This window comes from Mustela nigripes, chromosome 13 (genome assembly GCF_022355385.1).
Source record: "Mustela nigripes isolate SB6536 chromosome 13, MUSNIG.SB6536, whole genome shotgun sequence".
Lineage (NCBI taxonomy): Eukaryota > Metazoa > Chordata > Mammalia > Carnivora > Mustelidae > Mustela > Mustela nigripes.
In genome coordinates, this window is record NC_081569.1 from 69,823,441 (window position 1) to 69,837,570 (window position 14,130).

Sequence of the window (14,130 nt, forward strand, 5' to 3'; positions counted from 1 at the left end):
CTAGCGGCTTGCTTCAGGACACACCTGCTCCTGCAAGATAAGACTGTGAACCAACAAAACAACTTATTTACCAAGACAAACAGCTTGCTCATCCAGACTCACTTTAAAGAACTTCATCTTGTGGGGCTCCCTGATCCAAAGCTAGTAATGTTGTAGCCAGTTTCCTGCCTCAAGACACCCACCTAAAAAATCACTCAGCCTGGACCCCCAAACCCTCCAAGTACCCTTCCTTGATTTCTTCATTTTGAGATGCTATGGGATTCTGGCAAGTTGGGGTTCTCCTTTGCTGCAGGTCTAAGAAGGTTTTGCTGGAGGAATGCCTGGGTGGCTCAGTGGGTTAAAGCCTCTGCCTTCAGCTCAGGTCCTGGTCTCAGGGTCCTGAGATAGAGCCCCATGTTGGGCTCTCTGCTCAGTGGGGAGCCTGCTTCCTTCTCTCTCTCTGCCTGCCTCTCTGCCTACTTGTGATCTCTCTCTCAAATAAATAAATAAAATATTTTGAAAAAATAAAGGTTTTGCTGGACAGCAAGTTTTTTCCGAGGATCTCAGCAGACAAGACTGTGATGACTCACGATCAAGTGAGAAGCGCTGAGATCCCGGTGGGCCCATGGGAGGGACCGCAGACCCACCCCAGCAACATCTGAGCGGCTCTCCAAGGATGAGTGAGTGCTGGCTGGGTGAAGGCCCACCTCAGTGGGAAAGGAGAAGTGTGAGGACTTTAGCCTGTAGGCCAGACTGAGGGGGGGATGGGAGGGGGTAAGCTTCCAAGGGAGATAAGATCAAGGGCAGATTTTAGGAAAACGTGTCTAAGGTCTGTGCAGCCACCCCTCAAGCTGCTTCTGTAAACTGACAAGTACAAAGGCCACACAGACAGTGAGAGGAACGCTGTGATGCCTGGGGGAAAGCATGGTGAGTGGAGTTAGGGTCACAGTAGGTGGTGGGTGGGTGTCTATGTGTGTGTGTGTGTGTGTGTGCCCACGCGCACCCACGGCTTGGGCTTAGGCTGAGCACAGCGCCCTGTGTCTGGGGGAAAGGCAGCGGAGATGCAGGTCTCACAGCCTCTGGGACCCAGCTGACCATACTGCAGAGCCCAGGCGGCCCGTCCCGAGCAGCCATGGGCTAGGGGATCCACAAGGGCTAAAAAGCTCTAGACGCACAGCCTCCTGATGCCCCAGCTTCCTGCTGCTCCCAGGGTCTGGATGAGGTGATAAGACCGCACAGGAAGGGGCTCTTGTGGCATCACAGCAAATACCACGGGGCCCTCTGTGGGTGGAGATTACCAAGGAAAGGAAATGAGCGAGTGCTGGGCTTAGGGACTGCAAGCCTTCAGTGCACCCATGGACCGTCCTGTACCTCCAAATTCCTCCTGCTGCTGGTTTTCTCTTCTCTTCCCTCCTGTTCTTGCCCCTTCTCTTTTACACGCTGGGCCTAGCACTTATAAAGAATCTCCTTTTCTCTGCAGGAGGGAAACCACATTATACCCAGGGGACTCTACTCCCACCCTGGCCTGGTGCCTAGCTGGCTGCAGCATGTCGGAGTGTGTTTCTTCCCAGACAGTCTGGGGAGGCCCAGATTCTCCTTGCAGCTAGGAGAAGCGGCTTTGGAGCTCCTCCCTGGAGCCAGAGCTGCTTGAGCTCCAGAGAGCTTAGGGCTCTCTGGCACAGTCCAAGGCCCTCCTCAGAGCTCCCACTCATGGGCAACTCTCAAATGTGGGGACTCTCTGAGGCTGCAAAGCTCCTGCCGCTGTTTGTGGGGGTCTCCACGCTTGGTTTCCTTCAGGTGGCCCGGTTCACCCAACAAGATGACCTAGGCTGGTAGAAGTTAGTTTATGAACACACAAGACTTGGACTGGGTCTTAATTTCTGTACTTATATTTTATAATATGCTGTAATTCCCTTCAATCTCTCCAAGCCCACACCTATTCCTGTCCTAACACTTACAAAGGGCCAGTAATCTCCCATCTTTTTTGGGACACCCAAACAATCTGCTTTAAATGATTACCTCAGTCTAGCTCTTTAATTTGCATATTTTTGGGGCACCTGGGTGGCTCAGTGGGTTAAAGCCTCTGCCTTCTGCTCAGGTCATGATCCCAGGGTCCTGGGATCGAGCTCTGCATTGGGCTCTCCGCTCAGCATGGAGCCTGCTTCCTCCCTCTCTCCCTACCTCTCTGCCTACTTGTGATCTCTGTCAAATGAATTAAAAAAAAAAAAATCTTAAAAAAAAATTGCAGATTTTCCATGCCATATTCTTCAACCAAAGAGATGAATATTTTTTAAAAGTTACAAGTAAATTCTTCATAGTAAAAAATATTTTAAAAATACTTTTAATATTTTTGTGATCTTCACTACAATATAAGTAAAAATTGAATTTAAAAACCAAACAATCACGATAAATGCACGAAACAGAACCTCTTACTCGCGGTCAGTCATTTATTCTGGAATGTAGGGATTTTGTAGGTTAAACACCAGTCTTCTGCCAGCCTCTTGACTTTTTTTTTCCATCCTTGATCACCAGAATGGAAGGAAGCTCAAGGTTCATTAAGGTATCCCAACCAGGCCATGCATCAGAATCACCTAGGAAGCTGTGAGATACTATTAACAATAATAAAGTAATAAAACCTAACATTTATTGATATTTACCAGGGGCTGTACTATTTTACACAAATCATCTCACTGAATCCTCAGAAAACCTTATGAGAGAGGAGTTTACTACCATTCTCTCCTGAAGGTGAGAAAAAGAAAACAGAGTAAAACTTTGTTTGGGACTGACCAGCTAGGATACAGTGAAGCCGAGATTTGATCCCAGCGGTCTGACGCCAAGCCAAGACCTTTGCCCTGCTCTGTTTCCCAGACCACATCCCCGCGGAAGTGGCCCGCAGGACCTTCTCTACCCGGGGCTGGTGGCTTATTTGGAGGAAAGCACTTTCTCCTTCACAGGTGCCCCTTTGATTTCCACCTCCAGCACCTGCGGCAACACAGAGGTGGTGGGTAGGGAGGGGGTGGTGATGGGACCTCACCAGAGGGACTTCAGATGTCTGAAGACTCACTGTTCTTGCATCCCTCTGAGCCTTCCTTCATCCAGACTAAATGTCCTCTGTTACTTTGTTCTCAGCCCCAAAGACCGCGAGTTCTGGCACCACAGCCAGGCCGGGCCACAGCGCCCCCTACTGAACAGGTCTGTGAGAATCCTGGTGGCCAACGACGAGTGCAAACACTGCGTGTTTCCAAGTCCCAACACCCCTCCACTCAGCAATTAAACAGTTACCCAGTCCTCTGGTCTCCCTGTCGCCAGCCTCACCTCCCCTTCCGACCCTAGTGAGATGAAAACACAGTGGGCCACGGAAGGCTTTCATCTTACTCAGAAGCTCTCCTGCTTAAAAGAAACCCAAATCTGACCTAGCCTCTGCAATGGCTGAGGCCAGACTCAAGGGCCCTGTGATTCGGCCCTGCCCACCTCTCAGGCTGCCTGTCTCCCTCTGGGGTGCCCTCACACTTCCCTGGCCACAGACCCTCCCTCCAAGGCTGGCTCAGGCAGCCCTTTGCAGCAAGTTGGGGACCCCGCCTCCCATTCCCAGCTCTCAGCTTCCCCCACTGTTCAGTCCAGACAGTTTCCGTGAAGGTCCTGAGAACAGAGCCTGAGTGTGAGCAAGTCCACCCCCGGAACTGGTGGTATCTGATAACGTGGGTGGTGGGCACCTACGAAGATTTGCTAAGTAGGCATGAATGAATAAGCCAAAGATCCTTTTATGATGTGTTAAGAAACTTAGTCAAAGGGTTGAAGTTGTAATGTTTTCGCCTTGTAGTTTATTCAAAGTGGGATCAGGCTTACTAGTGAAAGACTTTTTTTTTGCTATTTGAGAAAACACAAGTGTGAGGTGTATAAAATGCACAACTCTGAAGGTGTATAAAATGCACAACTCTGAAGCACAGCAGCTTTACACACGTAAGCACATGCAGACTCAGACTGCAGGATAGGAATTTCCACACCCTCAGAAGGCTCTCTGTTCCACTCCCACGACCACCAAGTTAATTAGAGGAGGATGTTTTATGTGGTATGCAGTTTATCTCAGCTCTGTCATTAATTAACGGCCCTGACTTTCCCCATTTTTGATTTATTAAAAATAATAATGATAACCAATGAAAAACAACAGGAGGGTCCTCTTAGAGCCAGCTGCAAGAGCATATCTCTCCTTACATACTTAATACATTGCACGAGACAGGCTTTCAAACAAAGACTGTAACAAGAGACAAAGAAGGGCACTACATAATGACAAAGGGAAAAATCCAATAGGAAGATAGAATGATTGTAAATATTGATGCACCTCACATAGGAGCACCTAAATACATAAAGGAACTATTAACAGACACAAAGGAAGAAACTGACAGAAGTTTAATAATAATATGGGACTTCAACACTCCACGTACATCAATAGATAGATCATTTAGACAGAAAACGAACAAGGAGATAGTGGCTTTGAGTGACACATTGGGCCAGATGAACTCAACATATATTTAGAATATTCCATCCCCAAACAGTGGGATACACATTGTTTTCAAGTACACAAAGAACGTTCTCCAGAATGGATCACACGTTAGGCCACAAAACAAGTCTCAGTAAATTAAAAAAGACTGAAATCATACCATTCATCTTTTTAAGCATCACAGCTAAGCACAATCACAAGAAAATACCTCGGAGAAATACAAACTACCCGGAGGCTGAATAACAGGCCACTAAATAACAGATGGGTCAACTAAGAAATCAAGGAGGAAATAAAAATACATGGAGACAAGTGAAAACAAAAACCCAAAGTCCAAAATCGTTAGGATGCAGCAAAACTGTCCCCTAAGAGGTCCAGTTATAGCAAAATAGGTGTACCTCAAGAAGCAAGAAATATCTTGAATAAACAACCCAACCTTATACCTAAAGGAGCTAGAAAAAGAAAAAGGCCAAAGCCAGAAGAAGGAAATAATAAAGATTAGAGAAGAAATAAATGACAGAGAGACTAAAAAAAAAAAAACCACACACACACAATAGAACACATTGATGAAACCAGGAGCTGGTTCTCTGAAAAGATCAACAAAATTGACAAACCTTTAGGCAGACTCATCAAAAAAGAAAAGAAAGAACTCAAATAATATCAGAAATGAAGGAGAAAAAAATAAAAGCTGACACTAGAGAAACACAAAGGATTATAAAACGATATTATGAAAAATTATATGCCATATCCAAATTGGATAATCTAGAAGAAATAGATAAATTTGTAGAAACACATAACCTTCCAAAACAGAATCAAGAAGAGATAGAAAATTTGAACAGATGGGTTACTAGCAATGAAACTGAATTCGTAATTTTACTTTTTTTTTTAAAGATTTTATTTATTTATTTGACAGAGAGAGATCACAAATAGGCAGAAAGGCAGGCAGGGTGTGGGGGAAGCAGGCTCCCTGCTGAGCAGAGAGCCCGATGCAGGGCTCGATCCCAGGACCTGAGATCATGACCTGAACTGAAGGCAGAGGCTTAACCCACTGAGCCACCCAGGCACACCTTGAGTCAGTAATTAAAAAAAAAAAAACCCTGAAAGACAAAAGTCCAGGACTAGATGGCTTCACAGGTCAATTCTACCAAATACTTAAAGTAGAGTTAATACCTATTGAATCAAATTGTTCCAAAAAATAGAGAAAGGAAAGCTCCCAAATTCATTTAACAAAACCAGCATTATACCAAATATACTAAAGACACTCCAAAAGAAAAGTACTACAGAAGAGTACTCTGATGAACATAGATACAAAAATCCTCAACAAAATATAAACAAACTGCATTTAACAATACATTAAAAAAATCATTCACCACGATCAAATAGATATTTATTCCAGAGATGCAGGGTGGTTCAATATTCACAAACCAAAATGATACATCACATTAACGAGAAAAAGGATTAAAAACCTTATAATCATCTCAGTAGATGCAGAAAAAGCATTGGACAAGATTCAACATCTATTCATGATAAAAACTCCCAAAGAAGTAGATTTAGAGAGAACATACCTCAACATAATAGATAATAAAGGCCATAAGTGAAAACTCACAGCTAACATCATAGTCAATGGGGACAAACTGAGAGCTTTTTCTCTATGATCAGGAAGAAGACAATCCATTCTCACCACTTTTACTCAACATAGTACTGGGAGTCTTAGCCACAGCAACCAGTCAAGAAAAAGAAAGAAAAGGCATCCAAATTGGTAAGGAAGAAGTTAAAGTGTCACTATTTATAGATGACTTGAGAGTATATAGAAAACCCTAAGGATTCCAGCAGTCAGTAATTAAAAACTTATAAATGAATTCAGTGATGCTGCAGGATAAAAAATGAATACACAGAAATAAGTTGCATTTCTATACACTAATAATGAAGCAGCAGAATGAGAAATTAAGAAAATAATCCCATTTACAATTGCACCAAAAAGAAGAAAATACCTAGGAATAAATTTAACCAAGGAGGTTGAAAGACCTGTACTCTGAAAACTATAAAACATCAATGAAAGAAACTGAAGACGACACAAACAAATGGGAAGACAGTCCATGTTCCAGAACCAATATTGTTAAAATGTCCATACTACCCAAAGCACGATTTAATACTCCCTATTAAAACACCAACAACATTTTTCACAGAACTAGAACAAACAATCCTACACTTGTATGGAACCACAAAAGAAACCAAACAGCCAAAGCAATCTTGAGAAAGAAGAACAAAGCTGAAGGTATTCAATCCCAGCTTTCAAGATATACTACAAAGCTGTAGTAATCAAAGCATTATGGTACTAGTACAAAAACAGACACACAGATCAATGGAACAGAGTAGAGAGCTCAGAAATAAATCCATGCTCTTATGGATTAATTGACCAGGAAAGGAAGCAAGAAATATCTAATGGAAAGAAGACAGTGTCTTCAACAAATGGTGCTGGGAAAACTGGACAGCTACATGCAAAAGAATGAAACTGGGCCACTTTCTTAGACCACACACAAAAAGTAAACTCAAAATGGATTAGAGACTTAACATGAGAACTGAAGCCATAAAATTCCTAGAAGAAAACATAGGCAATCATTTCTTTGACATTGCTGTATAAACATTGTTCTAAGTATGTCTCTTCTGCTAAGGGAAACAAAAACAAAATCAAACTATTGGGATTACACCAAAATAAAAGACTTTTGCACAGAGAAGGAAACCATCAACAAAACAGAAAGATAACCTACTGAATGGGAAAAGATATTTGCATATGACACATCTAATAAGGGGTTAATATCCCCAATTCAGAAAGAACTTATACAACTCAACACCAAAAGAGGTAAATAATCTAAGTTAAAAATGGCAGAGGACTTGAATAGACATTTTTCCAAAGAAAACATAGAGATGGCCAAAAGAAACATGAAAAGATGCTCAACATTATTCATTATCAGGGAAATGCAAAGGAAAATTACAGTGAGATATCACCTCACAACTGTCAGAATGGCTAGTATCAAAAACATAAGAAATAATAAGTGTTGGCCAGGATGTGGAGAAAAAGAATCCTCTTGTACTGTTAAGGGGAATGCAAATTTTGGTTCCTCAAAAGTTAAAAACAGAACTACCCTATGATCCGGTAATTTTACTAGTGGGTATTTTACCCAAAGGAAATAAAAATGCTAATTAAGAAAGATGTGTGTACCCCACTGTTTATTGCAACATTATTTATCATAGCCAAATTATGGAAGCAACCCAGGTGTCCATCCATAGATGAACGGATAAAGAAGATGTGGCATACAGATCAGATATAGATATAGATAGAAAGACACACACACACACACACACACACACACACACACACACACACACAGGAATATTATTCAGCCATAAAAAAGAACGAGATTTTGCCATTTGCAAAAATGTGGATGGAGCTACAGATTATAAAGCTAATAAGTGAGATAAGTCAAAGAAAGCCAAATAACAAGATTTCACCTACATGAAGAATTTAAGAAACAAAACAAAGAAAAAAAAAAGAGACAAATCAAAAAGCAGACTCTTAATACAAAGAATACATTGATGGTTGCCAGAGGGGAGGGATGGGTGAAATAGTAAAGGGGATTATAGATAAACAGCACATTTATCACAACGAGCAGTGAGAAGTGCATAGAACTGTTTACTCATATTGTGTGTGTGAAACTAACAGAACACTGTATGTTCACTATACTTGAATAAGATGATGATGATGATGATGATGATGATGATGATGATAATGATACTAATAATAGGGGGATACTGCAAAGCTTCCTCTCCTTGCCACCCCTCCTTGGTCCTCTGTCACTTCCCTTGCTCCCCGACAGGCTGAGAGCCACCACACGGCCGTTTACTGACCTGCATGTCTGAGTTGGTGAAGCTGCAGGCTGACAGGTAGTTGGTGTGCATAGCGACGGACTTCTTTTTGGCAGCCATGTTTTCATTTTTGTCAAACGTCAGTGGATACACAGAACACTTATTATCCAAACCACTAGCATGGAAAGAAAGAAGTGTCAAATGCTAATATAAGGCAACAGGATACAAGTACACATTCTCCTTCAGGCAAACTTTTCAAAATGTTTTCCTTTGGCCACATCTTGTGTTGTAAACTTTTCCCCCCAACCTGGAAGATTTTCAAATGTACCGCAAAATTGAAAGAAAAATGGTACAGTGAGCACCCAGATCCCTTCACCTTCACCTACATTCACTAACTTTGTCTTTTGTCATATTTGTGGGAGCAAACTCTGAACCCATTTGAAGGTAGATGTAGACATGACATGTCACACCTAAAGATTTCAATTTGTAAATTTACATCTTCTTAAAAAAAAAAAAAAAAGAACATTCTCCTAGGTAGACACTAGATCACTATCACATCTGAGAAAACAAACACAGATTCCCTAACAGTATAATCAACCATCTGTATTCAATCTTCCCCAGTTGTCCCCAGGATCCAGTGCCTCATCAAGGTTCACACACGGCATTCGGTTTTTTTTTTTTTTTTTAATATTTTTATTTATTTATGTATGTATTTGACAGACAGATCACAAGTAGGCAGAGAGGCAGACGGAGAGAGAGAGGAGAAAGCAGGATCCCTGCTGAGCAGAGAGCCCGATGTGGGACTCGATCCCAGGACCCTGAGATCACCACCTGAGCTGAAGGCAGAGGCTTTAACCCGCTGAGCGACCCAGGCGCCCCCGGCATTCGGTTTTTATAGCTTTTTGAGATCTTTTAATTTAGAAAAGAACTTCCACCTCTGTTTTAGTTGTTCAAACAAGAGATCTTAGGCCAACGGTCTTGTAGAATGTCACATATCCTGGACTCGTCACATTGTTTCACAATGGTTATGTTCAAGTATAACATTTTCGGCACTACTAGTATACAGGTGATACTGTGTATTCTTTCTCTTTCTCCTGCTTCACTTCAGGAGGTTTGCGATGCCTACTGTCTCCAGACTGGTGATGCTGACTTTGATCACTTGGTCAAAGTGGGGAGCACGACATCACAGCACGGCAAATGTGACTTGCTTGTAATTAGTAACTAGGGTTTGCCACTTCAAGACCATGTGAAGATCCTGCTTCCCAACAACCTTTCACACAATGATGTTAGAATGATTATCTTGTTTGAATCAAATGTTATTTTAGGAGAACAAAATGGTGACCTTCCGATTCGATCATGCCTTCTGCATTTACTAGCTAATGTTTTTCGGTAAATAAAAATCCCCCCCCCCACTGTATATACCTGTAGATTCTTTTTTTCTCTTCAACTCTGTTATGAGCCATTACTATCACTATCCCAAGTGAGGCTCACATTGTCCCATATTTGGACAGTGGAGGGCCCCTTCAAGCAGCTCCTGTTTCTGTTGGGTATGACCCCACTGATCCCTGCATGTTTCCTTGCTTTCTGGAACAAGAAAATATCCTAGGCTCACTTTATCCTTTTCCTGCCCCAGACCTACAATCAGCCTTACTCCAAGGAGCCCTGCTTCCTTTTAGTGGACAATGACATGGGGGGGGGCACTCTCTTCTGATGCCCTGGGGATGCTAGGGGAAACCTTAGCTTTTCCAACTGCTCAAGGGGGCAGGTGTGGACTTGGGATGCCTCTTACCATATTATTCATAAGCTTGTGGGTGAAAACAATTTCCAGTTAGGCTGTGGCATTGCACCAACATGCTCAGTTAAGTTTTTTTTTTTTTTTAAGATTTTATTTGAGAGTAAGAAAGAGAGCACGAGTAGGGGAGGGGCAGAAGTGAGAGGGAAAGGGAGAGAGACAATCTCTCAAGCAGACTCAGCCCGAGACAGGACTTGATCCTACAACCCTGAGATTGTGACCCCAGCCAAAACCAAGAGCCAGATGCTCAACTGACTGAGCCACCCAGGAGCCCCTGCTCAGTATAGTTTTGGATGCTCTTTCCTCGTTCACTGGACCCCATATTTTAAACATTTGTTAATATTACACCAATATTTATACCTTGAACTCCCTTTGCTTCTTTTTCCTAACAAGGTGCAAGGCAGCCGGTGCAGTCAGTCCCTGACCGTCTACCATGCACCAGGGCCAGGAGACAGATATGACAGAGAGGAAGGCACGAGCCGTTCCTCCTCTCTGAGGAGGCTGTCACCACAAACCTGTCTTCCTGGGCCTTGTAAAATTACTCTCTTCACTGCTTGGCCCCTGGGCTCATGGAAATCTTCCCACTGGGTTCAAACAAGAAATAGATAACAGAACCATTCTCCAAACTACTAAAGACATTGTTCACGCGCCGCCTGGGTGGCTCAGTTGGTTAAGCAGCGGACTCTTGATTTTGGGTCAGGTCACAATCTCAGGGTCAGGAGACGGAGCCCTGCCTGCATCAGGCTCTGCGCACAGCAGGGAGTCTGTTTGAGGTTCTCTCCCTCTGCCCCTCCCCCCACTCGCTCATTTTCTCTAAAAAAATAAAAACAAACAAACAAAAATAAAGACACTGTTCACTATGTTATTATATCCATTGCATATTGCAGAAGGAGCTACCCGATATATTGAAATACAAACCCAGCTAGTGGATATCTGAGTATCAAGTATTGAGAAATGATGTAACTTCTTCAGCTCTATGCATCTGCTAACATTAATGCCCAGTTAGAAACACACTACCCAGAATTTAAAAAAAATATAGAGAGTATTTATTATTCCTAATGAGTAAGAACTGATCTTCCCTAAAGAGAGGTCAGCTTTTGCCCTCAGCTGCTGGGAGGTCATCTTTGAGCCTCTAGAATGGCCCCACTGATAGGAGAGCAGACTTGGCTCAAAGACTGTTCAACAGTGTGATTTATGATGGGGCTTTAGGGTATGCACTGTGAGTTCTGACCTCCCCACAGGACCCAGAAACTAAAGGTATTAGCCTAAACCTCTAGGACACACTGGAGACTGAGGGTCAGCTACATGGGCCGTACATGATTGAGTCCCAGGAAAAACTCTGGACCCCAAAGACTCAGGCAAATGTCCCTGGTTGCTAATCCTCTGTATCGTCACGCACGGTGGCCAGGAGGAGGTGATGCCATCCGTGACGCCATAGGGAGGGGACGACTGAAACTCCAGGTTTAGACCTGGCCTGGACTCTGTCCTGAGTACCTCTTCCTTTGGTTGGTTCTAATTTGTATCCCTGCACTGTGAGAAAACTGTCAACCTAGGCAGACAGTTCTGTGGTTGTTCTAGCAAATTATCAAACCTGAGGGTGATTGTGGGGACTCCCAAGTTTGTGGCTGAGAGCCAAAATGACAAGTTTTGTGGGGATGGTGCCTTCTTTTTTTGGTGGGGGGGATGGTGCCTTCTAACTATACAGCTGGCCGAACTCCTTTACACTTATCTTATTGTGCGTGTGTATGTATACACACACACAAAATAAATGTATTTACACACAGCATATACACAAATACATATATACCTATATATATCATGTGTGTATGTCTGTCTCTTATTGTGCTTACCTCATATCCTGGCAAGAAGTAAATGGGAATGGATTTTATTTTATTTATGTTTTTTTTAAAGATTTTATTTATTTATTTGACAGACAGAGATCACAAGTAGGCAGAGAGGTGGGCAGAGAGAGAGAGGAGGAAGCAGGCTCTCTGCTCAGCAGAGAGCCCGATGCGGGACTCGATCCCAGGACCCTGAGATCATGACCTGAGCCGAAGGCAGCGGCTTAACCCACTGAGCCACCCAGGCGCCCCTGGGAATGGATTTTATATAAACATTACCATTCAGTTATAAAATGGCAATACAACCTACTTTTGCATTATTTAAAAAAAATTAGAAAATATGAAATACATGTGTGTGAACATGGGTTCCAAAGGCACACGGGGTCTAGGCAAGTGGAAAGTGAATGAAAAGATGCCCCAGGGGCACTTGGGTGGCTCAGTGGATTAAGCCGCTGCCTTAGGCTCAGGTCGTGATCTCGGGGTCCTGGGATTAAGTCCCACATCGGGCTCTCTGCTCAGCAGGGAGCCTGCTTCTCCCTCTCTCTGCCTGCCTCTCTGCATACTTGTGATCTCTCTCTGTCAAATAAATAAATAAAATCTTAAAAAAAAAAAAAAAAAGATGCCCCAAATGGCCCTTCAAAGTGAGGGATGTTGAGGATGACCATTGGTGTGACTCTGGCTGGAGAAGGCTCCAAACTTTTTGCTTAGAGGCCGAGGGTTTTCATTTTTGAATAATTTCCTTTGATGGACACATTATTCCTCCCTATGACTCTCTTTCTTTGCTTTATTTTAGATAATGCTACAGTAAATATTACTGCTCGTGTGGCTCTTCTATATTTTGGATCACTCCTTTCAAGCAAGTTGTTAAGATGTGTGGAATCACTAGATCGAAGGTCATAAGTTTTTCAAGGCTTCCAATACACCTCACCAACATGTTCTCCAAAATGTTTACAGCAATTTATAGTCCCAGCTGACAGCATTTGAGAATAGAGGAGGCAGGTTTAAAACTTAAGCTCCTGTCAGTCTGTAATGAAAGTAAGTATGAAAGAGAGTTTCGTAGTTTCTTTTTTGACGGAGTTCAGGGAGGAATTTAACACGCTGCCTAACCAATGAACAAAAACAGTAAGTTCGGGTTGCTTGCTTGTGTTTGCCCATCGAACGGTGTTTTGTGGCAGACGGGAGATCAGAAAAGCTGCTTGACCCCTACTTACCCACATGCAATGGCACATCCGGACGGGGCGTACGCACAGGCCATCACCCACGTGCAGGGCATGGTGACGGCGTGCTCCTGAAACACAGAACGTGAGCCTCACAGAGGGAACGAGCAGCACTCCTACACAAACATATTAAGGTGTGGAGCCCAACGTGGGGCTTGATCTCACGACTCATGAGATCGTGACCTGAGCGGAAACGAAGTCGGATGCTCCACCCACTGAGCCACCCAGGTGCCCCGACTTCTTTCTTAGTGTGATACTCCCCTTGTTCTTCCGAACGAATATTGGGGCTCACTTTCTGTGAAAGGTCTGTCGGAATTTCACTTCAGTTATACGCTTTACCTTATTTACTCAGATTCTCCCTATTTTCAAAATCTACTCGTAAATGATCCTTACATGTATGCTGTGTTTGCTGCCCTGTGAGTCTCCAAGGGCCTCTGTCCCCTGTGGGTCCTGACACCTTCCTGGGAAGGTCAGAACGAAAGCGGGCGAGGGCAGGGTGATCTTGAGAGACCCCATAACGTGGGAGTGATGAGACCTAGAGGTAGCAGTTCCTGCTCCTGGCTGGTGGTTGTGTCACCCACATTCTCCTGCATGCGGACAGGGAACAAAGCCACAATGCGAAAACTTCTGCGTCCATGGGCTTTTTTCCCTGAGAGACATAGGCCCCGGGTCCTGGCTCCAACACCAGCAACATCTAAGCAGGATGACTACCTGTCCACCCTCAGTCTCTCCCCGTCGGTGAAGGGAGAGGACGGGACTAGATGGTTTCAGTACCTTTCAGTGCTGGTCTTCTTTCCTGTTATGATCCTCTGTGTTTTTGTGGGGGAAACACGGGCCCTGATACTGCTCACAGAAATTCTGTCACTCTCAGTTACAGCCTTTCGGATGCCTAGAATAACCCACGGCAGCAAACGGCCACTCCAAGCACAAGGTGCCACAGGC

The 14,130-nt window shown here is 43.6% G+C and overlaps 1 protein-coding gene across 3 annotated transcripts in view; it reads right to left on the bottom strand.

The window, feature by feature from the left end:
• Nucleotides 1–14,130, bottom strand: part of GNB5 (G protein subunit beta 5) — a 43,822-nt gene that overhangs the window by 12,491 nt on the left and 17,201 nt on the right. For all 3 annotated transcript variants that reach the window (XM_059372839.1, XM_059372841.1, XM_059372840.1), the window contains 2 exons: nucleotides 13,183–13,259; nucleotides 8,381–8,513 (listed from right to left, as the gene is read on the bottom strand). In XM_059372839.1, coding sequence (XP_059228822.1) covers nucleotides 8,381–8,513; nucleotides 13,183–13,259 — 210 coding nt within the window. The remainder of the gene's footprint in view (nucleotides 1–8,380; nucleotides 8,514–13,182; nucleotides 13,260–14,130) is intronic.